This window comes from Pleurodeles waltl, chromosome 3_1 (assembly GCF_031143425.1).
Source record: "Pleurodeles waltl isolate 20211129_DDA chromosome 3_1, aPleWal1.hap1.20221129, whole genome shotgun sequence".
Lineage (NCBI taxonomy): Eukaryota > Metazoa > Chordata > Amphibia > Caudata > Salamandridae > Pleurodeles > Pleurodeles waltl.
In genome coordinates this window covers 1,976,931,672-1,976,958,410 of record NC_090440.1, presented here as the reverse complement: position 1 = coordinate 1,976,958,410, position 26,739 = coordinate 1,976,931,672, and the positions used below count along the sequence as shown (strand labels likewise).

General features: G+C 44.8%; 1 protein-coding gene across 2 annotated transcripts in view; it reads right to left on the bottom strand.

Moving 5' to 3' along the window:
- The window catches only part of LOC138285877 (multidrug and toxin extrusion protein 2-like), a 445,083-nt gene that overhangs the window by 351,913 nt on the left and 66,431 nt on the right, over positions 1 to 26,739 (bottom strand). For both annotated transcript variants that reach the window (XM_069226369.1, XM_069226368.1), the window contains one exon: positions 23,200 to 23,348. In XM_069226369.1, coding sequence (XP_069082470.1) covers positions 23,200 to 23,348 — 149 coding nt within the window. The remainder of the gene's footprint in view (positions 1 to 23,199; positions 23,349 to 26,739) is intronic.

The window sequence follows — 26,739 nt, the reverse complement described above, 5'->3', positions numbered from 1 at the left end:
ACAAAGAACACCAAAGTCGAGGAGTGTTTCCAAGTTAATTTATTTTCAAAGTGCTTGCTTGTGCTTTCACCTGCTAGCGGGAGCATGAGCACTTTGACAATAAATTAACTTGGAAATACTCCTCGACCTTGGTGTTCCTTGTTTTATTAAGCAGGAAGCGGTGATACTGAAACGTTAAGTGCTGACTCCATCTTTAGGTTAATGTGCCCTCCAGTTTAGAGCACGGCAGCAAGCAGCAAAATAAGGGCCAAAATAAAAACAAAAAAAGAAAAAATTGGTGTTCGACATTTTTTTCTTTGATAAATATAAATATGGAGAGGGCGGCATGAGGCGGGGGGGCCTTCTTCAAGCCCATTCTGGGTCCGGGGACCCCTTCCCCTGGGGAAGGATATGTTAATTAAGAAGAGAGGGGCTAGGTCATTCCCCCAAGAAGTTTCCCTGCCTGCACCAGCACGGGCAAGAAAACATGTTTGCTCTTGCCTAGAGGGAGCATTTTTAAATCTCTTGTCAGGCAGGAGCAAACATGCCTTACCTGCCTGGTGCAGCGCAGGCAGCATAGGCAAGTCTACTCGTAGCCAGGGGAGATTTAAATATGCTCCCGCTAGCTGGGAGCAGACTGCTTTTTTGTTACCTTTCCTGCACACCTGCAGCCAGGAAAACAGAACACATATTGGTCCAGATTGGAGGGAGCAAGCAGAAAACATGTTCCCTCTGGGAGGGAGCAGTCCTGGAGCTCCCTTTGTGGTCCACAACGTGATGGTTGGTGGGTCCTACAGGTGGGCACTGGAGCACCCACCTATATTTTAGAAATGCCCCAGGGAATGGGGTGCCTGGGGCCCAATAAGCCTCTGGAAGGGTGCTGCTCAGAGTTGGCTATTTCCAGTGGAGTGGGGAGGGTTGTCTGCAAGGCACAGCCACAGGCCAGGCCCTCTGGACAACCTCACAGTGTGGTGCTGGCTGCCTGCCGGGGGTTTGGAGCAGGTCCTGAGTACATGCCAGGCCCTGCAGCCGAACCCCGCCTAGTGCACAGCCAATAGCTGTGCACTGTGGGAGGGGGTGGCTTTACGGATGCCAACAAAATAATCATTTACATTTAAAAAGAACCCTAGAAAGTCACTGGAAAAAAATATAATAAAAAAATATAATAAAAAAATGAAAGGGGGGGGGGAAGCCCACAGAAATTCACTGGTTATAGTTATCTCAAGTAGCTATAACTCATGTCCTAAAGTAACTGTAACTCGTGCCCTCGCTGTGCACTGCGGTGTACCCCAAATATGACATCACTCATGTTATCTTCTATGACATCCTTGATAATATCACTACAACTTTTGCAATTAAATTATTGATGAGAAAATTGTGCATGGCAGGGGCGGGAGCTATAGCTACCTTAGGGTACAAGCTATAGATAAGCACATATGTGTGAGTTGCTGGATGCCCACACATAGGCAGGACTATTCTAAATTGAAGACTATTAGTGAGAATTCTACGATGCAGACCTCAGGCTGAAGAAACACTACTGCTAGCAACTGGAGCGCAAATGGATAACAAGTCAAGACACAAAAGGACAATGACATCTTCAAATCTGACCTAAGGCACTACCACCTGCAGACAAACACCAAGCGCACAGTTCTTGCACACCATAAGAGTTCCTTGCTGCTGTTTGTACCAGTGCCAGATTTCACTGCGCCTCCTACCACCTCGAGCAACATCACCTGCTAGCAGAATCTCTGCAGCAAGATCTTGAATTTCTATGGCAACCAAATCACCTGCATATACAGTAACCCCGACCTTCAACCGGACCCAGTCATTGTTGCAACAATAATTCCCATTACAACTCAAGAATGAACCCTAACCTTGTGGCCTACCATCGCCACAGTGGAAACTGTTGCCAACATGAAGAGCACCCATTCCGGAGCACAATCTGACCCTAGCCCACACCAAGCGTTCATAAAGGACTACCAATAAGTTGCTTAGCTTCTGTAATGCTTTTTCTAGTGGATACCCTATCTAACTCCAGATTCCTCAGTTCCCCCAAGTGAATCCAGAAAATCTTAAAAAGTGGCATTGAATGTTTCCTAGTCTGCCTCAACCACCACCAAAGTGATGTGCCACCCTGACATCAGTTACTTTCATAACTATTCCAAGCCACGACTGAGCAATCTGTGATCAGTGTGCAATAATCTAACAAACTTTACGGTAACAAGCCTATTTCGCAGAGAAGGGAAGATGGTAGGTTCGGTAAAGAATCTGCAGATTCCTCACCTAGCTAAAAAATACTCAAGCAATATTACCCCAAAGAAGACTCCCCAAACGGCTCTAACCAGAAGTCCTGGATGACCGAAAGGGGAAATCGCCTGTACCAACAGACACAACTGTCCAAGGAGTAATGCTTAGGGAATGTGTGAAGTGAGGCCCACGAGGCAGCTTGACAGATGTCCAAAACAGGTACCCCACACACCAACGCAGTAGTAGCATTCTAGGCCCTGGTGGAGTGGGCCGGCAAGCCCTCAGGAGCCTGCTTCGTAGCCAGTGCATAGCTGAATTTGATGTAGAGTGCAATCCATCAAGAGATGTTCCATTTCTGCTTCACTTTTCCTTTTTTCACTTCAGCAAACTCAAAGAAGTGCTGATTGTCCATCCAGTGTTCTTCGATCCAAGTAACGACATGGCTCACTTTTATTCCAAATAATGTAGCCTCTCCTCTTATGCAGAAGGTTGAGGTGTAACAACAAAGGATCGTGGTGCTTTTGCCAATGTGAAAAGGAATGACCACTTTCAACAGAAAAGAGACACAAGTCCAAAGAACCAGTTTGCCTGGGTAAAAGCTGGTGAACAGTTAACTGAATGAGCCTGAAGCTCACTGACCCCCCCCCCCCCGGCCAAAGTAATAACCACTAAGAACTCTGTTTTGATTGACAGGAGCTGCAGAGAACAGCTATGTATGACTCGAAGTGGGAGCACATAAGGAAAGCTAAGACCAAATTGAAGTTCTATTGAGGAATGGCATATGGGGTAGGAGGAAACAAATGCTGCAAGCTCTTAAGAAAGTGTTAAAAGACAAGATAGCCGAAAGATAACCATTAATGGTGCCCAAAGCCTTGCAAGGAGGCAAAAAGTGGATTAACACTCAGGGAGGAACAGCAAGCCACAAACGTGCCCCAAAGGCAGACATACAGTTTTTGTTGAGGGATGCCTGATGCCAAGTTATCACAGATGTCAGCAGGAAGATCAAAAGTTTTCAATTGTCGTCACTCAAATTTCCCACATGATGGTGGTGTGTGAGGAGATTTAGGTGCAGAAACCTGTATTTCTGCTGTGATAACAGATCCTCCCAAAGGTGCAGCCTTATTGGAGGATTGATGTTTCGACGTTTCGGATACCAGGCTCTCCTTGCCCCGTCCAGAGCCACTAGGATGACTTTGGTCTGTCCATTTGGTCCTGATGTTTTGGATAGCTCTTGCAGGAGTGGTATCCGTAGAAAGGCATACAGGAACACTGGGTTCTAGTGTATGCGGAATGCATTTCTGAGCGAGACCCGCTTTGGAAATTGCAACATGCAGAAGCACTGACACTGGTTGCTCTCGGCGGTGGTGTATAGATCCAGCCATGGCTGTCCCACTTCATGCAAGAAACTTTGTGCCACCTCTAGATGCAGATGCCATTTGTGATCCATGAGGCATCAACAGGTGAATTAGTCTGTACTGACGTTGAGAGGTCCCACCAGGTGCTGCACAATCAAGAAAAGGTTTTGGCATTCCAGCCAGTTACAGAGGTACAGCGATGACCCCACTCTGCCCTCCTTGTTGCAGTAGCCCATGGCAATAGTGTTGTCTGTGAACATCTGCAAGAGCCATCCCGTGATTGCGCCAAAAAGCTTAATGTGGTGCTTCACAAACCCAGGATGGTCGCTCCATCCCAGCAGTGAATGCAACAGTCACCATTGTTAATTCTGGGCGGGGAAGGGATAGGGATCTGCTGTTGACCCAAGTTTGATTCAACAACCACCACTTCAAATCTTTCACAGACTCCTCTAAATTCTAGGCCTGCTCCGAAAGATTCCCCTGATGCTGAGCCTACAGGAAATTTAGATCCCACTGCAGAGCCCAATTACGCCACTGGGTGTGCCTTGCAAGTAAATATAGGGGGCCATCAATCCCAGGAGCCTCGGAATCAGTCTTCATGAAATCCAAGACTTAAAGTGAAACATCAGGAGTATAGCCCAAATCTCCTGGACTCTCTGCTCCGGAGGACAGACGCTGAACTGTATTGTGTCCAGGACGGCTCTGAAGAAGGTGAGCATCTGAGAAGGAGTAAGGTAGGGAAAGCACTTTGTTTTGACCTTGACTTTCGAGGCCTGCACTACAAGGTTCTCAGGAGAGGGGTGCTGGGAAAGGAAAGCTGGGCCTCCAGACCTAAGTAATGGTGGTGGGCAACACTCTGTGGGTAGGAACCCCTGTATAGGTTTTGACCCAAGCCCCCATGTGAACATCGGTTATGGCCTCATTAAAGGGGAACAGGGGCTCTGCAGAGCTAACTCCCAACCTCTTTCAGGTAATGACTATCTGCCCAGATGTGGGAAGTACAGGACAGGGTAATGTGAATTGGATGGCGCCAGTGTCAACGTCAAGCCAGTACAGTCTTGGACGTCAAAGAGGAGAATAGGATCCTGTTCAATCTGCACCAGTAGCACTGCATGGTCTGGCCCACAATGTTGGTGGCACCTGTCAGTCCTGATCCGGAAATGGGTTCAGAGGGTGAGGGTCGAGGTTGAACCTGCTAACTGTACAAAAGCAGTGGCATCTCTCAGCACTGAGAGGCACAATGGCGTGACAGAGGAAGCATTGGCCCAAAGATTGTGGTTCTAAAAATTCTGGACCCATGTAATTTACTTTGCCACAGCAGGACGATTTTAGTATCAAAAGACCGATAATGACTAGTACACTAAGCATGAGCATTTTCGCTCAATTCCAGCAGCGTTTTCACCTCGAAATCGCCATTTTCGTCCTGCACTCGTGGCTCCCATTTTTAAAAGTTGCCCTCACATAGGCTTATAATACAGTCAGATTTGATTCCAAGGACACGTACACCTTGATTGACTTTTCTCTGACCTGGGCAAGCTGGAACCATTGCCTCAGGCCAAACCTGTTTGGTCAGTCCCTCTCCCAGTGGCCGAATCAGATAGCATCAAGGCACACCATGCCATAAAACCCTTATTATCGCTCACACACCCTGCCTAATCTTGCTCACACCTGCACCTGCTCTTTTCTTCTTCTTACTTTACGAGGGGGAGGTGCCCGTTTTTATTGGGGGTCCACACTTATCTGATGTAAAATACTAGGCCTTGCCAGGTAATTTATTATGGGTTGGATGACATGAAATATGAGGTTTCATCATGACACTGTTTTTTCCTTTGTAGTGAAAACATGTGAATGACCAACCAAAATGTCAAGAATGTGGTCCTGAAGCTTAAAAAACTGTATGTAAGGAAACCTGATTTTGCATTGACACACAGTCTCCTGAGAACATACAAACCGTGCTGTTGTACTTCTAGGACGCTTGTTACTTGGTTGCAGCCAATAAATTCGATCTTTGACTTCACCTAGAAGACTCTGAGTTTCTGTGGTCTGAATCAGGAAAGTACCCGAGGTCTTTGGGTGTACCCTGGCACCGCTGGGTTACCGGATCAGTACCGGTTCTGAAAAACCCAGTCCCTCAAGATGGAAAGCATAGCGTTGTGAAACTTCTTCAGTTGGGCTGCAGTTGCTCCAGCTCCGTGGAACTGGAGGGAAGAGTGAAGCCTAGAGGCAAGGCGCCTGCTTGGAGAAGTCAAAGAACAGTTCAACTACTTATGGTTTTTGTACTTCCCTAACTTAGATGACGACTGTAGGAGGCTGGCCTGGCTTGTAATGGGTACAAGAGGTACTTACACCTTGTGCCAGGTCCAGTTATCCCTTTTTAGTGTAGAAGAGGTGGTTCTAGCAGCTTAGGCTGATAGAAGGTAGCTATGGCAAAGCAGCTTGGGCTGAACTAGGAGACATGTAAAGCTCCTACTGTACCACTGGTGTCATATGCACAATATCGTAAGAAAACACAATACACGGATATACTAAAAATAAAGGTACTTTATTTTTATGACAATATGCCAAAAGTATCTCAGTGAGTACCCTCAGTATGAGGATAAGATATATACACAAGATATATGTACACAAACCAAAATTATGCAGATAATAGCAAAAGAAAGTAATGCAAGCAATGTAAAGTTACAGTAGATTGCAACAGGAGCACATAGGTATAGGGGCAACACAAAAGTGGAATGCGAACCACAAATGGACCCCAAACCTATGTGAGCTTGTAGAGGGTCGCTGGGACTGTAAGAAAACAGTGAGGGTTGGAAAATTAGCCTACCCCAAGACCCTGAAAGGTAGGTGTAAAGTGCACCTACTACCCCCAGAGAGCACAGAAGTCGTGATAGGGGGATTCTGCAAGGAGAACAAACACCAGCAATGCAACAACAGTGGATTTCCGGACCTGAGTACCTGTAAGACAAGGGGACCAAGTCCAAGAGTTGCGACAGTGTCGAGAGTGGGCAGGAGCCCAGGAAATGCCAGCTGAGGGTGCAAGGAAGCTGCCACCGGGTGGAAGAAGCTTGGTGTTCTGCAAGAACGAAGAGAACTAGGAACTTCCCCTTTGGAGGATTGATGTCCCACGTCGTGAAGAAGCTTGTAGAGGTGTTCCCACGCAGAAAGACCGCCAACAAGCCTTGCTAGTTGCAAGGGTCGCGGTTAGGGTTTTTGGATGCTGCTGTGGCCCAGGAGGGACCAGGATGTCGCCACTTGGATGAGGAGACAGAGGGGGCGCCCAGCAAGTCAGGGAGCCCTCACAGAAGCAGGCAGCACCCGCAGAAGTACCTGAACAGGCACTTAGGAGAAAAGTGAACCGGAGTCCACCCGAAGTCACAAAAGGGAGTCCCACGACGCCGGAGGACAACTCAGAAGGTTGTGCACTGCAGGTTAGAGTGTCGGGGACCCAGGCTTGGCTGTGCACGAAGGAAATCCTGGAACAGTGCACAGGAGCCGGAGCAGCTGCAAATCACGCGGTACCCAGCAATGCAGTCTAGCGTGGGGAGGCAGGGACTTACCTCCACCAAACTTGGACTGAAGAGTCACTGGACTGTGGGAGTCACTTGGACAGAGTTGCTGAGTTCCAGGGACCACGCTCGTCGTGCTGAGAGGAGACCCAGAGGACCGGTGATGCAGTCTTTTGTTGCCTGCAGTTGCAGGGGGAAGATTCCGTCGACCCACAGGAGATTTCTTCGGAGCTCCTGGTGCAGAAAGGAGGCAGGCTACCCCCAGAGCATGCACCACCTGGAAACAGTCGAGGAAGCCGGCAGGATGAAGCAATACAAGGTTGCTAGTAGTCATCTTGCTACTTTGTTGCGGTTTAGCAGGCGTCCTGAGCAGTCAGCGGTCGATCCTTTGGCAGAAGGTGAAGAGGGAGATGCAGAGGAACTCTGGTGAGCTCTTGCATTCGTTATCTGGTGAGATCCCCAAAGCAGAGACCCTAAATAGCCAGAAAGGAGGTTTGGCTACCTAGGAAGGAGGATTGGCTACCAAGAGAGGTAAGAGCCTATAAGAAGGAGCCTCTGACGTCACCTGCAGGCACTGGCCACTCAGAGCAGTCCAGTGTGCCACAAACACCTCTGTTTCCAAGATGGCAGAGGTCTGGGACACACTGGAGGAGCTCTGGGCACCTCTGGTGGGAGGTGCAGGTCAGGGGAGTGGTCGCTCCCCTTTCTTTTGTCCAGTTTCGCACCAGAGCAGGGCTGGGGGATCCCTGAACCGGTGTAGACTGGCTTATGCAGAGATGGGCACCATCTGTGCCAATCAAAGCATTTCCAGAGGCTGGGGGAGGCTACTCCTCCCCAGCCTTCACACCTATTTCCAAAGGGAGAGGGTGTTACACCCTCTCTCAGAGGAAGTCCTTTGTTCTGCCTTCCTGGGCCTGGGCTGCCTGGACCCCAGGAGGGCAGAAACCTGTCTGAGGGGTTGGCAGCAGCAGCAGCTGCAGTGTAAACCCCGGAAAGGCAGTTTGGCAGTACCCGGGTTCTGTGCTAGGGACCCGGGGGATCATGGAATTGTCACCTCAATGCCAGAATGGCATTGGGGTGACAATTCCATGATATTGGACATGTTACATGGCCATGTTTGGAGTTACCATTGTGACGCTGTACATAGGTAGTGACCTATGTACAGTGTACGCGTGTAATAGTGTCCCCGCACTCACAAAGTCCGGGGAATTTGCCCTGAACAATGTGGGGGCACCTTGGCTAGTGCCAGGGTGCCCTCTCACTAAGTAACTTTGCACCCAACCTTCACCAGGTGAAGGTTAGACATATAGGTGACTTATAAGTTACTTAAGTGCAGTGGTAAATGGTTGTGAAATAACGCGGACGTTATTTCACTCAGGCTGCACTGGCAGGCCTGTGTAAGAATTGTCAGAGCTCCGTATGGGTGGCAAAAGAAATGCTGCAGCCCATAGGGATCTCCTGGAACCCCAATACCCTGGGTACCTCAGTACCATATACTAGGGAATTATATGGGTGTACCAGTATGCCAATGTAAATTGGTAAATTTAGTCACTAGCCTGTTAGTGAAAATGTGGAAAGCAGAGAGAGCAGAACCACTGAGGTTCTGGTTAGCAGAGCCTCAGTAAGACAGTTAGTCATCACACAGGGAACACATACAGGGCACATACTTATGAGCACATAGACTAAAACAACATATATACAGTGAAATATGGGGGTAACTTGCCAGGCAAGATGGTACTTTCCTACAACAACTACTTGGATGGTGACCGCAAACGTCTGTGTGATCAAGTCAGAGAACAGGCCTGAGATCTTCCACAGGATTGGGAACAGCATGGGTATTTTTTTTCCCCACGCCATCAACAGCTTCATTAGCCGCTCATGAATCGCCTTAAGGTGCATGGATTTGCCGGCGGAGCAGGTCTGGGAGTAATGGCCTGACCCCAGGCAAAAGAGGCAAATCAAATGGGGGCAAAGCTTAATGATAATCCATTTGTGTCACTGCTCTTTTGACTTAAATCCCATGGGTTAACTGGATGACATCTTCCTGGCACACTGGAGGCCCCCCCCCCCCCAAAAAAAGACAAAGTTGTTAAAAAAATGACAGAAGCAGTATTCTCTGAATTGCGCTGTTGGCACAGAAAGAAAAGAACTGATTTCAGCACACCAGGGTGGTACCTATTTAGGCACTGCACGTCACTACCTTCGCCGCCCTAATCTATACTACCTACTGGCGCACAGGCGTACTGCTCACATTTTCCAGATTCAGTATGATGCCTGCGGAATAGTCTATGGTGAGAAATGATGGCTGAGGAATAGTCTAAGGCGAATAATCTGTGATTAGAAGTCTGTATCAGAAGAGCAAAGCACTAACACCCATCCTCAATCCCTCCATGGACTCAGCCACATTCCCAGACACCTGAAAACACCCCACCATCACTCCCCTACTGAAGAAACATCAGCTGACACAGCTACACTCCTACCATACCCGGCCTAGAGAAACTAATTAGGAGACAACTCACTGACCACCTCAGCAACCACCAGCTTCTCAACGCAGTCCAGATTTAGGCCCAAGTACAGTACTGAAACAAAACTCATTGCCGCCACAGATGACAGCGGAGACATGGCAACCCTCATTCTCCAGTACCTCTCTGCAACATAAGACATGGCCTCAAGCCACATCCTCATCAGGGACCTGCATGAGATTGACATCCAAGGATCCACTCTCTGATCTGCTCTTTTATAATGGATAGAAAACAAGTTATTAGCCTGAGGCCTTACTCCTCGCAAGCCTGCACAGTCAGAGGCAGATGGCCTCAAGGTCTATCACCTAGCCCCACCCACTTCAATGCACACATGATGTAGTGTGCGTGGATGACACTGACTAGAGGGATCAACATCCTCTCTTATGCAGACAACATGCAACTCCTATTTTCCTATAGGACAAGACAACACAGGATTTCACAGCCTGAATGACCTAAGTCGCCAACTGGGTAATAGGCAATTTTCAGAAGCTCCCACGGACAAGACAGAAGAAGTGATCTTTGGCAAAGACACCTCGCAGTGGGACTTCAGCTGGTGGCCGGACTCGGGACCACACCTACACACACAAAGATTTATTTATAACACAAATCTTAAAATAATTGACTGATCTGGATGATGAAGCTATCAACAAAGGTTATCCTGTCCTGAAACTGAAAAGTAGGAACAGCATTAGATCTGTGCAGTTAAAGTAGTTTCAAATCTAAATCTATTTTTCGTCTGCATTACCTTTTGATGTACTTTTTTTTAATAAGATATTTTTATTTGAAACAAGGCAAGTGCATGAAATATACCACAATAACATACCATCACTGATCATACAGGTATCAGTATTCTAACTCAGTGTGTAGATGGTGCCCCAGCCCCTCACCTCCGTCCCACCCACTGCAACAGATGGGCCGAGCTGGTCTGAAGTAAATCCGATGTGACAGTCGGAAGCAAGGATGGTGCATGGACTCCCCATATAAGCATTCCACTGTCCCCAAATTTTCCATCCATTTTTGGGACAACCTTGAATTTATTAGATCACCCTCTATGCTAACATGCACCAGTCCATGTCAAGTTTCCAGTCTCTCAGGTACAGAGCACGTGTCGCCCTCCACAACCCTGGTATGTTGCGTTTGGCCACAGCCAATACAAGGGTCATCCAAGTTATCTCCATCCTGCTAAGGTCTGTTGCGTCCCATACATTCAATAGACACCCATCCATCCCGCTCCCACACACTTTATTCATGCATGTGATCACTTCTGCCCAGTAGTACTGTATCACCGGACAGTCCTATACTATATGTAGGAATGATCCTTCAGTCCACAACTCCTAAGGTTGCGCGTGTCAGCTGTCCTGCCTACTTTTACCTTAGCGGTGCATGTGAAGTATGACCTGTGGAGTATTTTTAACTGTACTGGAAGAACCCAGACTTAATTCACACCTCTCACGGGGATGCCAGGGCTTCTTTCATCATCTTCAAAGACACCCACATCTTGTTCCCATTGTGTCCTTAAGTGCTTCAAAATATCTGGGGAACTATTAATTAATTTCAGATAGGCGAGGGGTGTCACTTTCCGGTTTAAATGCTCTACAAGTAACCTGCTCTCTAAGGGGGAGGGATTCAAGGAGGTCTCACCCTCTCAGGAATGCTGTTTGGAGTTAGCGGTATACCTCAGTGAGCACAAGTTGAAAATCTCCCTGAAGGTCTGTGAAGGAAAGGAACTGGGCCCTGTGACCAAAGACCCGCCACCCTGGAGAGGCCAGTGAGGTCCCATTTGATGAACCCAGGTTGTATCCCCAGTGTGCCCAGCATCTTGGAATCCCAGAGGGGAGTATCCTGCGTTATCCTACCACTCCCACACCCAGACGACCCCAGCAAGGGGAGTGCTGTATGCTAGAGGCAGAGCATCACCGCCATTGGTCCCCTGAGGCGTTTCCCTCTGGGGTTAGCGTCGATGGCCCGAAGGTATCCACCAGGTTGCATTAGGTGTCTGTCCATGCAGTATGCTGGTTCGCCCGGAGGAGTGTGCACCCAGGAGTTGATAGTCTGGAGCTACGCTACTCAGTAATATTTGTGAATATCAGGTAGGGCAATCCCACCGTCGTACCATCCCCTGGTTAGTTTAGCTAATGCTATCCTCATTGGGTCTCCATTCCAGAGAAGGGTTCTGAGTTTGTTTTTCTATTGTTTTGAAAGAGGTCGTTGGGACAAAAAAAGCCATGTTGTGTGTGGCATAGAGAAAGTGGGGCAGGCATCATCTTAAATAATGCCGCCCAGCCCAGGAAAGACAATGGCAATGATCTCCAATGATGGACCCCGTTTTTCACCCGCATCAGTAGGGGGAGTAGGTTACAAGAGTAGAATTGGCCAGGTCTTTGGTGCTGTAGATGCCCAGGAACCCGAAGTCCTCTTTGCCTATTTGCGCTTTGCATCCCTGAGGTAGTTGAAAAGCCTTTTCCCCCAGAGGATGTAAACCGTAGATTTCACCCTGTTTTTGGTATAGCCCGAATACTGACCAAACTGCATCAAGATGTGCATGATTCAGCAAGGGAGGCAGGAGGGTCTGCATAAATAGCGGGATACCATTGCTCGGTCCACTGCAGAACCCGGATCAGCAGATCCACTCTGTCCCAGGATGCAAGTGGTTTGAGTACCAAAGAAAAAAGTAAAGGGGGGAATAGGCATCCCTGACGTGGCCAAGATCCTTATAATGAAATTGACACTTTCTTGTAATTGTGATCTAGGGACTCAAAAAACTGAGAAGGAATGGGTATAAATAGAGGCAAAATAACCTGGGAACAGTCCAATACCTTGGAGCAAAAGTGGTAATGTCCAGTTTGCTGTTGAGGAATCACACGGGACAACACCCTCTAGGCTGGGATCGGCATGCAACTCACCGCACGACTACACTCGGCAGCCAGGCTCAACCTCAACCTCCCACACAAAGCTCACATCAGACCACAGCTCAGGAAGCTTCACTGGCTCCTGATACACACAAAAGCTCATTTCAAATTCCTCGCACACAAATTTAAGACACTACACAACTTAGGCCCCATATACCTGAACAGTCTCATTTGCCTCTATCAATCACCCAGACACCTGTGCTCCACAGGACTCCTAGTCGCACAAAACATACACAGAACCAAATCAGGACAGTGTGGAGATGGCCAATGATCACACAGGAAAGCGAGGACAGTGAAATGATAAGTTTAATAATGCAACGCCCCAGCCACCTCACATCACAGTCCTGGTCACCCTCAGATCTCCCACAACAGTCCAAGCTCTCCTCCTGGAATCCTGGTGGGAGAGCCCATCATGATAAGGGTCAGAGGGGACACCTGGGCCAGGGATGAACCAACACAGGAAATACAAGATACCACACATCCCCCTTTCATTACAGAAACAAGTTAGTTACCGATGATCACAGAGTAGGGAAAAGGGGTGAACAGGGGAAAGAACTAGAACTTAATTAAATCTAAAAAGGAACATGTGACGCTTTTTAACCATATGTGTAATACATCAAATAACCACAGCTGTTAACATATAATGAAGAATGAAGGAAAACATACAATAGACACCCTGCACAAATCAGAGAATAATCTGAGATTCTTTTTAGTTACAGACATAGTCCATTAAATATGTCGGTGGTCGAACGGGTCGTGTTCGTACTCTACAGGGATATCTCCATGAGGTGCCTTCACTTTCACGAGGTGTTGACGAGGATTCCACAATTCCATGTGGTTTGTTTTTGTTTGATCCTACTCTACAGGCATTGTGGGTTGTATATCCAATTGAGGAAGGCTTGATTATAGCTATCCTCCCTAGGTTCCATATTCTGCCATCATCGGTTTTCACAGCATTGCAGAACAATTTGACCACTCTCATTGCTCTTGTGAATTTCGAGTCCATAGCGCTTCCCGTGGGAGCCTTGACCTTTACCCAGTCACCTACCGAAACCTTATTGTCTTTTGTGTGATTATCTCTGTCATATTTCTCCTTATTCCTCTCCTGTTTTCGGATTTCCTGCTGTCTCCATGGCTGTTTCGGGTTTATCTGGACCCATCCTTTTCCCCATTTCATCCATGATGGAAGTAGTTATGAATGGTGCTTTCTCCCTTTAAGTAGTTCAAAAGGTGTTTTCCGAGTGCGTTGGTGTGGAGTCAGGCGATATCCAATAATTCTTTTGGCTATTTCCATCTTCCAGTTGAGGAAATTTACTTTAGCAAGCTGAATGATCTCTTTTAAAGTTTTGTTAAATCGTTCAACGGCTCCATTGGTCTCTGGGTGGTATAAAGCTGAACGACAATGTGTTATGCCATTCTCTTTCATGTATGTTTGCATTTCATTTGAGCAGAATTGGACACCATTGTCCGTTTGTATTAATGATGGTAATCCTTCTCTTGCAAATAGTTCACTTAAAAATTTTATGACACTACTGGAGCCGATGTCGGCTGTGATTTTTATTTCAGGCCACCTAGAGTACAAATCAATTACAACTATGAGATATGGTGTGGCCTGTTCACCTTGTAGGGGCCCTATAATGTCCAGTGCCTGTTCATCACAGGGGTGTTTTGGGAGTTTACGCTACTGCATTGGTGGTTTTCTTGTAATTAGAATTTTGTTGCTCTCATTGCAGGGTACACACTCCCTTATGCATCTTTCGAATTGGATATCCATACCAGGCCACCAAAAGTCCATTCGTATTCTCTCTTTGGTTTTGGACACACCAAAATTACCCTCGTGAGCTCTGTTTATAAGTTTCAGTCTTAGATTACTTGGGGGTATCAGTTTTGTACCTCTAAACAAGCAGTCATCATGTTCTGCTAATTCATTCCTCACACACCAAAATGCCTTCAGTTTGTCTTTGATTTGGGTTTTAGACGGCCATTTGCTGTTCAAGTACTGCCTGACCAAATTCAGATCCTCATCTTCTCTGAGGTTTGTTTTCCATTCTGCTTCTGTTATCACCCCTTCAGATATTACGCAGACATTCGAGAGCACAACATCTTCCTCCTCTGAAAGTTGTTTGTCATCCCGACACTATTTGTGCTGGGAGGTAATCTGGATAGGCAGTCTGCTGCTTTGTTTTTTTACACCTGGGATGTAGTCAACTGTGAATGTGTACTCCTGCAGATTGATTATCCACTTCCTAATGCAACTTGATATAGCATCTAGACCTTTCTTCTCAAATATCTCCTTTAGCGGTTTGTGATCAGTTCTGAGCTTGAATTCACTACCCCAAATGAAGTTTTTAAATTTTTGGAGGGCCCAATATACAGCCAATGCCTCTCTTTCTATCACTGAGTAGTTGGCTTCTGCTCCTCTCAATGATCTTGAGGCAAACGCTATGGTGACTTCTCCTTTACTATCAACTTGGGATAGGACAGCTCCCAGACCTTTTGTGCTGGCGTCTATGGTCACTATCACTTTCCTCCCTGGTATAAAGGCACTGAGGTTGGGTGCATTCCTGAGGCACTGTTTCACATCCTGGAATTCTTTATCACACAAGGAGTCCCACATAAATTCTGTTTTGGATTTCAAAAGTGATCTCATGTGGAATGTTCTTTCAGAGAAGTTAGAAATGAACTTACTGTAAAATTCCAACATACCAATAAATGATCTAAGTTCATCTTTGTTTGATGGAGTTGATAAATCTATTATTGATTTCACAAGATCTCCCTTCGGTTCGATCCCTTTGCCTGAAATTTTGTGACCTTGGTAGGATATCTCTGGACATGCGAATTGACATTTGTTCGCTCTCACTGTGAGGCCAAATTTGTTAAATCTTTTGAGGACTTGTTCAACCCTAGCTTGATGTTCCATGTTGGTTGCTCCACAAAATAGCACATCATCTTGGTAGTAGAAAACACCTGGAATACCTTTTAGGATTTCCGTCATAGCTCTTTGGAAGACCGAGAATGCTAAAATTAATCCAAAAGGCATACGTTTGAATTTATATGCACCCATAGGTGTGATAAAAGAGGTTAGGTCTTGGGAATCTGGGTGTAATCTGACTTGGTAATATGCTGAGGCCAGATCTGGGGTTGAAAAGACCTTTGCCCCTTTTAGGGCGGTGAACATTTCTGCAATAGTAGGTAGGGGAAATCTTCCTTGTTTAGTGCACGCAAGTCCACACATAATCTCACTTTATTATCTGCTTTACGAGCCACTACAATCAGAGCAAGCCACTCCGTTGCTTCAACAGGTTCAATGACATTTTGCTTACAAAGTTTCTCTAACTCATCCCTCACAGCATCTAGGATACTTATTGGTAGTCATCGGACTTTAGAAACAACTGGGATTGAGTTCTGCTTCAGTTTTATTTTGTGAATGTATGTTTTGAGGCATCACAGTTTCTCAGTGAACACTTCTGGAAATGTATTTACAAAGTAATTTTCCTGTACTTCTTGAACTTTGATTTGAGGTGATGCATTAGGGTCCAAGATAACTCCTAAGTTTTTTTGAACAGGCCAGCTTAAAATGTTGTCACCCCTTTCTGCTACATAGACTTTAGTTTGTGTTTCTGTTTCTCCATACTGAATAGTTCCCCAAAAGTATCCTCTCATGGCTATTGGCTGACCCCCATACCCGCCAGGTTGTATGTCCATTTCATACAATTTTACTTTGTTTGCAAAATTTCTACAAAACACCTGGTCAGAAATGATTGTTAGACGTGAACATGAATCAAACATTGCTTCAACCTCAGTGTTATCTATTTTTATGATGTCTTTGGGATTACCTTCGCCTGAATCGTTCACTTGCAACACAATTTCATCATAAACCTCAGAAACTTTGACAGTGTTATTTCTTTTATCATTTTTCTTATAGCTACAACATGGGACAAAATTACCTTTCTTGCCACACCCTTTACATACTGCCCTCCATGCTGGGCACTCTTTCCAGTAGGCCATGTGACATGTCATTCCGCATCTGAAACACTGTCCTCTAAACTCTTTATCAGGTGTATTTTAAGTTTCCTTCTTCTTCTCTTTTACCACGTTTACTTCTGTTTTATTCTCAGATGTTGCACTTTTACTCTCAACTCTAAGTTCTTTTACACACAAAAGCATATGTTCTACCTGTTTTGATACTATTAATACCTCATTGAGCGAGGGGTCATCCTTGAGCCTTAACTCTTCACGGACCCTCTCAATGTTGCATGTTAATAAGAACTGGTCACGAATGCGTTCTTCCAAGGTTGCACCAGATTTACAGGACGAAGCCAATCTCCTTAGCTCAGACACAAAGTCCTCTATGCTCTCCCCCTCCCTCTGTGAGCGTTTGCCAAAATTATACCTCTCTAGAATTGTACTAATCCTGGGTAGGTAGTGTTTATCTAGCTTCTTTATACATATTTCATATGCATTCAAATTATTTCCGTCCTCATCTGAGAAACCTGGAAGATTTTCTAAGACTTCCTGTCCTTCCGCTCCCAAGCAGTGTGCTAGTAGTGCAACTTTTCTCTCGACATTTATATTAGGACCACACACTATAAGGTAGTTATTAAAAACCTTTTTCCACTTATTCCATGTCATTGATGGTTCCCCTGGGGTGTTTAAGAAGAATGGAGGTTGTGTGATGTTTTGCATGGTGGGAGACTATGTGGTTAGATGCTATTCAAGTTATGTGCTTGGTCAAATCCCTGTGTACTAAACTATTTGACACATATATGCACCTACAACCTCATATTTTATCCAATTGTAGCTCTTCACTTGATTTTAAATATATATATTGATTACATTTATTTGCACTTCACATGAATATTCTATTATTAAATTCTGAAGTAATCAATACACACAGCATATGTAATTGTATTGTAATACATAAGGGTGCCTTCAATCTTATTATTTGTAATTTGAGTAACACAACTTTTGTTAACTATGCAAACATTTCTTTCCTTTATACTCTGAATATTTCTAGTGTGTGGATCACTGTATCTCTTTAGTGCCCACTGTTCTAATGTGTTTGATTCAGACACAGAGGTCTGCTGAAACCTCCTATGTTATTTTCTTGCTGCCTGACACCTATCAAGTTTGTCCACTAGATGGTGCTAATAGCACAAATTCTATTTATGGAGAAATGGCAGCTGTATCTTGAAAAAAAACGACTCTATGTCCCTTATTAAGGTTCAGTACTATAAAATGTTACACATTTTTGAAATACAGCAGTTGTTTAAGTCATATTGGCATGAAGATTCCTTGAACTATTTGTTTCTTCCTTGGTTATACATGCAAAGTGCGTGCGCTCTGCCTCAGCTGAGAGGAATTCCCTGAGGTAATATGAACATTCTAAATGAAACGCCCAGAGCGTGCTGCAGATTTATAGCTGCTGGCCTTTGTGGTGAATTCCCCGAGGCACAATTATTGATATAAATCGGCATGCCTCACAGCTGATTGGGACTTAAACCACTTTACACCTTTGATCTTTAGCTGGAGAGTTATTTCCACGATTTAGCTGCTAAATATAGAGACTTCCAGGTAACAAACAGTTGACATTCGTAGCCACTACACTTTTCCTCACACTCTGAGCTGGACAGAAATAGTAATGTCCCTTAATTAAATGTGGCAAGACTGCCTAAATGTTCCAGTGCGAGAGTGCTGGCTAAAAGGACAGATGTTCACTTGTCGTTACGTAAGCTTTCACATCTGATGACTTTACCTCTACACTGCAGGGTTACATTTAAATTTCACCATCCCTCGTGAAAAGTAAAAGACACTGCCTCACCGGAATCTGTCTCAGGACCACAGTGCTCAATTAATCCTTCTTCACAGTTCGTATGTGCTGTTCACAACTTGCCGTGTTGGGGCGTGTTCTCTTTTACATCATAGGATCCCATCCTCGTCGCCAGTGTGGAGATGGCCAATGACACACAGGAAAGCGATGACAGTGAAATGATAAGTTTAATAATGCAACGCCCCAGAGCCACCTCACATCACAGTCCTTGTCACCCTCAGATCTCCCACAACAGTCCAAGCTCTCCTCCTGGAATCCTGGTGGGAGAGGCCATTATGATAAGGGTCAGAGGGGACACCTGGGCCAGGGATGAACCAACACAGGAAATACAAGATACCACAGACAGGCATTCTATTACATCACTTGTAAAATGTGGAAAGACCGCCAACTCCACATCAAAGCCTTCTCTTCTTTTCAGCTTTGCTGAAGACCTGGCTTTTTGAATTAACCAATCTATCCTAGGCAGGGCTGGACACACATACACTTGCTCAGTGCCAGGGTACCCTTGCTGTAGTGCACTTTACAAAAATACATAACCATTGACCACCCCCTTTGACCCGTTATGTTGCTGCAATCCTGACATAAAATAGAAATTCATTCACCAAAATATGGGCCACATGGCTTGCCCAGAAAATTAGACCCAGGTGGGTGGTGCTCAAGTCCCCTAGGTCAGCCGAGGCTGTATTCAGTGCTTCAAGGCAGAGGACAGCCCTTCATATTTAGAGATAGGTGCTACCCAGGCACCTTCACTGAAGGCGCTGAACTTTGCTGGGCAGGTGCATCCAAAACGTTTTGTGTTTCTAAAATGAACTCATGAAATAGATAATAAGTGTTCTGCTTTTGTGTTGTGGACATTGAGTTTTCCCTGTTTGGTCCTGGATAGTGAAAACAAGGTGTGAGATAACAGGGCTGATTGCAGAGGCCCCCTAACTTTTTGCCCCCATTTTCCACTTTTTGCTGGTGTTTTCCTGACTCTGATGGTGCCCTGGGTACTGCTAACCAGTCACAGGGCTTGTGCTCTGTGTAAAATAGGTATGCAAATTAGGCTAATTATAACTGGCTAAGTTAACCTAACTATAAGTCCCTAGTATATGGTAGGGCATGTAGGTTTAGGGATCACAGCATAGGTAGTGCACCCATAGGTGCACTGCTGAGGTGCCCAGTGTCATTTTAAAGGCAGGCCTGCCTTGCTGGCTGCTTTTAAATTAAAGTTATATGTAAATTCGGCATTGGAATTAAAAGTAGTTCCAAAGTCTTAAACTACCTTATTTTTACATATAAGTCACCCCTAAGGTGTGCCCTATGTGCCCCTAGGGCTGGGTGCCATGTAACTATAAGCAGGGACCTTATAAAAATAGTTTTATATGCCCTGGTGAGGTAAAAACAGCCAAATTCGTTTTTTCCCCCCATTGTAGTAAATGGCCTTCATAGGCTAGCATGGGGAGACTTTATTTTAATTTTTAAAGTCTCCTTAAATGATGCATACCAAGAGTTTGGTATCAAATTAATTGTTGTAATAAATCCCACAACTTCCAGTTGTGGGATTTAATATTACTTGTTCAGGTGAAGAGTTTTAAACTTTACCTGAAAAGTTGCCAATTTCAGCCCTGCATTGTTTTTGCTATTGTGCTCTGATTGGCCAGCCTCTAGCAAGCCTAGACAGGCTGCCTTGATGAGGTGTGAAGTGGCCTGGCTTCACACAAAGGAATGTGCCTGTGGGAGGGAATCTCCCCTCAGCAGGTGGTGAGGCAGGAAGGGGGAGGGCTGCCAAACTGGTCTTCAAAGGCAGAGAATGACATTTGGGGCAACCAGCAACACCCCCACATCCTGCAACCCCAGACAACTAGGTGCCCCCTTGATTAGATTAGGAGAGGGCAGGAGAGGGGTGCGTTTATGATTTTTAGCCACACTAGTGGGTGGGCTCAGCCAGATGTAACCTCCAAAAATCAGATTCAGCCATGATGGATTTTTAGAGAATGTTGCCTCCTGGGATTGATTTTTGCCACACTTCCCAGGAAGTGGTCATCACAGGGGGAAGGACCCTGCACCTGATTGGAGAACCAGGACCCCCCTGCTTTTCACCCAGGAGCAAGGATAAAACTGGCAGACCTGCACCCACATCTCAGTTCCCTACCACATCCAACAAGGAAGAACAACAGAAGACGAAGGACTGCCCTGCTGGACCCCTGGCCTGCACCTGGAACCTGCACTCAGAAGGACTGCACCAGCTGCACACTTGGGCTTCACCACAAGAAGGACATTGCCTGGCTTCAACTGGTTCAAGGAGGGACTCCCTGCTTGCTACAGGTGAAAAATTGCTATCCAGAGTCCCTTGCACCAACTCCTCAAGAAAGTGACCAGCTGGCCACTGTCCAGTGGCCAAAAAGGAGTTTGCGCCAGGTGCATTCTGGGAGTTGTAGTCCGCCCCCCCCCCCCCCCCCCCCAAAGGACCATCTCAGAACTTCTGGACCCTTGGGGTGAGCTGTGGACCCCAAAAGAACCTTAAAAGGACATCTGGGAGAAGCCTCAGAAGTTTGGAGAAGTTTGGACAACTTTTGTAAAAAAGCTCCATAGAGGGACCGACCCTCAGCCTCAGCCGCGACCCGGCCTGATTTGCTGGTTTGTCCCGGTAAAGAAAATCTCTGAAAAAGAGATTAAGTCTGATGGGTAAAAGTTGCCCGGGACCTCCCAGCCAGCGTATGCGAGGAGGGCTCCATGGACTTTGCCCCGGTCGAGGTGCAACCAGATGACCCGATTGGCGCTTTCTGCTTCTAGGCGCTAAAAAAAAAAAACGAAAAATCTTTAAAAATTCATATCCCCGGTTCCCCTTATCCGATTTTATTCGTTTTGGTGTCATTTTAAAGATAAACATATAATCTATTTTTATAAATTGGTTTTGGATTTTTAAACTGTTTCCTGTGTTTTATTTAATTACTGTTTTGTGATACTTGAATGCTTTACACTCTGTCTCCTAAGTTAAGCCTTGAAGCTCGTTGCCAAGCTGCCAAGGGTTGAGCTGGGGTTAATTTACTGAGACCTAACTGGACCTTAGTGGAGGTTAGTGGCCTATTGCTAAGTGTAGGTACCTACCTGCCCTTACCAATAACCCATTTTCCAACACAAGGGATGGCCACTTAGCCCTAAGCGGGACTGTGTGTCACTATGACCTGGTTGCCCCATGAAGAAATGGGCGCCAAGTCAAGAGTTTACACTGGCAAATCCAGCAGTATAACCCTCATGGTAAAACAGTAGCTTACCACTCTAAAGAGTAGGAGAGCTCCAACTTTCACAGGGCAGGAGTAATGCCCATTTACTGTGTTGCTTCCACTCTGTCAAAGTCTACATCACACCAGAGTTTCTTCTCCTAAAGCGGATAAGTAAAAGCTGTCTCCAATTTACTATGTTCAAAGGTCAGTCTAAACACTAATGTATTTCTGTTTTAAAGTACATCTAGAGCGCAAACTTCACGAGATAATGGTCTAAACCCTGATGGTGGACATCTAGCCTTCTGCCAGGTAGCTATCCCAGTTAAAAAAAAAACAAAAAAAAAAACACAATAAACAGCTCAGGGACAGCATGCACCCCACTCTGAGTAAATTAAGAAGGTATAATCTGTACCTTTTTGATGCAATATTCAACAACTCCCCTGTAGATCATCTTACTAGGCTTTTGTTCTGGTTTAGAGTCTTCAACCACTTTGCCGACATTCAATCATAAAAGAATCTACACCTTTTTGTCATGATGCTATTTGAAAGAGCCAGATTTTTTGTGCTTGCTGTGGTTCTATATTATTCTCAGGGTCATGTAGCAAGCACTGAACACACTGAGGTTACACACTACTGACACTTTCGCACACATGTGATGGTCACACAACTGTTCATTAACTCATGCTGAAGTTCATGTGCAACCCATCTTGGGCTTTACTATACAAAATACATTTATTTGAGGGAATATTTAGCATGCCAATGCACCCCCAGTGAGAGTAAGCTCCATGTATACTGCAATGTTCATTCACTCCAACAAACATCCAGATCTCTCTAAGTTAGCTATCCAGCATGCCACATCGGTATGGTCACAGTTAGATCTTCGCGAGACAGCCTGTACTGGAGTAAAAAAAAAAAAAAAAAAAACACAACACTAGATTATGTTGGACTGTACGTTCAATGCTAAACAGTGACAGAAATGGACCTTTTTTGTCTTGCAGCATAGTTCAAAGATTTTGAGTCAGTCATATTCCATCATCATTCACAAAGAAGACTGTATCTCATGAATTTATTTTAGCACACTACATATCAATAAAATGTATGCAGAACTGCCCCTTCTATAACTGATGTCAAAGGATTTCCCCAACAGAAACTCCTGAGCTCATTCCGAATCCAATTAAAGAAGTTTTTTAATCATGTGTTCTGTCTTTAGAACGCAATACAATAGGTTTTGAGATGGACAAGAGTATCCACAAGCAGCAATCACTGACTCCACTTATAATCAAACTTAAGAGGAAATTAATATCCAACTGTAGTACAAAACAGTTGCTATAATGCATAAAATATTATTGCCTGCTGCCTTTATTCTTAGGAAGCAGCCATTCTTAGCTTAGTTGTAGAAATAACAGACTACTGGAATTTTACAAGACAAGAACTGGTAAAATTTTCAGTCAATCAAGTTCAAACTATCACTACGGGTATATAAATATTTGAATGTGATTGAGAGCAGGGTGTCTTCATTACAAGGCATTCTTAGATCGAAATCCAAATAACAAAGTGAGAGCAAATCATTGCAAATTCGGCCCAATCTCCCTAGGAAGCAAAGATAGGAAAGAAAATGTAACATGTTTAAGTGTAAGTAATATACCTGGCTACATCTGGATCCTGTTTAAGTAGCAGCAATATTTGCTCAGTGTTAATAAAGAGGGCCCAGCAGGGGAAGCAGAACAGCATCAGAATAAGGATTCCTCTCTGCAGGATCGTTCCAACGCGTTTCAAATTCTTTCCCCCATAGGTCTAAGAGATAGAATACAAAACAAAGGGAAGTAAAGCGAAAGTAAACACCAAGTTCTTGAAGTACATATAAGAATTTCAGGGAAAAGTTAAATTATTCCTTATAGCCCTAATGTGCCAGTAAATACGGCCAAATTCAATTGACACTAAAAATTCATGCCATGAACCACGGTAACAAGGCCAAGTCCAACCTAACAAGCTCAATCTAAGGTCCTTCTATGGTGGTGACATTTTTCAAATTAGAAATATGAAAGCTAAAGGTGTGCATATTATAAGTGGACAAACAGGAAATTGTAGCTTCAGAGACGGGTTGCCTGCAGAACCCACTTTCTTTACATGAAGTGCAATTTAGAAATGAAGTGACAATAGAAGTGCCCCACCGAAATACTGACTCAAAAATATTGTGGAACGAAATATTGAAGGTAAGTACACTGTTTTTGTAACTGGTTTACTATTACATCAAAGTGTAAAATATTGTTCATTTAAATATTTTTTTAATTTTTATTATAGAAGTTCTTACTATTCTTTTAAAAATACTCATCTATCATTTTTGGGTGGGTCGTTGGGTTTAGTGGGAGTTGAGTGGGAAGCACCTTTATTACATTATATGTTAATTTATATTAATATCTTGATTATACTTTACCTTTCTATTGCTACTTATTGTTTAAACATTTAATACTTTTTTCAATTATGTACTCAGGCCTTCATTTCTTTATTTCAGATTTTTAGTTTTACTAAGTGGTAGGGTGAGTAGAGATTAATTATATATTCAGTGTAATTGATTTGCTGATAATTTTAATTATTTATTTTGAAATATCTGTATTTAAAGTTAAATGTGGGTTGTGGGGTTCATTGTGGGTATTGGGTGGGAAGTTTTGTTTTCAAATATACTACTTTACATTGACTCCAGGTTTTTTTATGTTGATTTTTTGGTTTCCAGACTAATGTAATATATTTTAAATTAGGCGTTATGTTTGAGGGATTCGTAAGTAGTTTTTTAAATGAAATATTTTAAAAAAGATTATTGCATTATGTTACACTTTTAAACTGGCACACAATTTCCAATGGGAGTTAGACTGGAGTCTTCCGACCCTCCCTCAGCCCTCCTATTTTATGTACATTCCTGGACTGGACTTAAGATTCCAGTTAAAAAAGTAAATCTGATTTTACCAATGTATGCACTCTCACCAAAGTTTATTACACAGGAGTTAGAATAGTAAATCTAACACTCCCAATGAATCCACTTTTCACAACATTTGTTATGCAGGTGGTAGAATAGTATATCTGACCCCATCTCGCCAATGTATGCACTTTCCCAAATGTTTTTAGATTAGAGGTACAGAATTAAATAGTATCTCCCACTATTTTCTCTGTTTGTTAAACAGTAGTTAGACACCCCAAATGTATACAACTTTATCAAATGTCTGTTTGAATAGTATACTTGACCTCCTAGTGTACTGTTTTAGCCAGTCGTTTAGACAGGACTTAGAATAATATGTCTGAATTAATTCCCCTCAAAATGTAGGGAAAATGTTACTTACACAGTAGACCTTGGTTTGTGGCATTTAGTGCTGTAGATACGCATGATTTGCATAAATTTGCCATCTAGTGTTGGGTCCGGAGTATTACAAGTTGTTTTTGTTGAAAGAATCTTTTCGAGTCACAAGATCGAGTGACTCTTCATCTCGGTGATACTGCGCATGGGCATCGAGCCCTTTGTTATACTGTCACCACAGGCGGGGGAGGTAAGTAGTGTATAGAGAGTAAAGAGGGAGAGAGAGGACTATGCAGTGTATCAATGCAACTACAACAACCACAGGAGCGAGGGCACATGTGAATCTACAGCACTGCATGCCGCAAGTAGATGTCTACCGGGTAATAACAAATTCCGTTCAATGGCATACATGGCTGTAGGTACACATGCTTTGCATAGACTGAAAAGCAGTCTCTCTAAATAAGAGTTGGCTAGCCTGTAGGAGCTGGCGTTGCTTGAAAACTTGTTCTGAGCACTGCTTGGCCAACACTGGCTTGTTGGTGTGCTAAAACATCTACACAATAGTGTTTAGTAAATTATGTGGTATAGACCAAGTAGCAGCTTTACATGTCTGCTACTGGGATGTTACCTAGAAAAGCCATAGAAGCATCCTTTTTCCTAGTGGGGTGTGCTTCAAGGGTAACAGGTAACTGCTGTGTAGCTTTAGCATAGCAAGTCTGAATACATTTGGCTATCCCATTTTGTGATATTGGGTTGCCTTTATGAGGCATTGAAAATGCTACAAAAACTTGTTTAGATTTTCTAAACTGCTAGTTCTGGCAAAAAAATACATAAGAGCCCATTTAACATCTAGGACCTCATTACGAGTTTGGTGAATGGTTTGGACCGTCCACTGGACCTCCGATTGGGAGGTTGTGCCACAATGGTTACATCCCCGCTCGGCCCATTAAGAGTTTCCCACTAGGTCAGCAGGCGGAAACCTGAGTTTCCACCTGCTGGCCTAGCAGGAAACAGCCTATAGCATTGTCTCCGGGTCATAAACGAGCCAGCAGCAATGATGTAGGATGCAGGGTGCGCCAGCACCCCTGCAATGTTCACTGTCTGCAAGAACATTGTGAGGATGCTGGCCCGGGGGACCCCTGCACACTGCCCACGCCAAGTGCATGGGCAGTGCAGGGGTCCCCCTGGTGACCCCTGCACCTGTTCTCCCCTGACGTTTCATGGGTGTGCTACTGCCCCTGAAATGGCTGGCGGAGAACAAGGTTGTAATCCCCAGGACAGCGCTGCTTGCAACGCTGCCTTGGCGGATTAGGACTGCCGCAACAGCCAGACCGCTGGTATCTCTGATCCCGGTGGTCCCACGGCGGCACAACTGCCATAGTTAAAATATGGTACTCAGACCACCGCATTGGTGGCAGTCCAACTGCCATCCACGAGTCTGGCAATCTACTGTCCAGCAGACTCATAATGGGGGGCCCTCGTGTGAGAAGAGCTCTCTCTGCCACAGAGTCTGGCTGGGGGAAAAAGCCTAGCAAATCAATTGATTAGTTGATGTGGAATTGTGAAACTACTTTAGGAAGGAACATACGGTTTGTTTAGAGAACTACTCTATCTCTGTGTTTTTGGAAGAATGGTTCTTGTAAAGTTAGAGCCTGGAGTTCACTTACACTCCAGAGGAGTTTCACAGCCCAAAACTTAGACTGGTGGCTGCACTGAAAGCTCATAGTTGGGTGGGGAACTCACTGGCTCCAGGAAACTCTGGACTGGGGCCCAGAACTGTGGCGCTTTTCTACCACATCATCCGAAGAATGGGAGTGATGCTGAGAAGTCAAAGAGCGCATCCACTTTTTAGACTTTTTCTTGTGCTTATCTGAAGGAGTCTGGGATCATGACGAACAT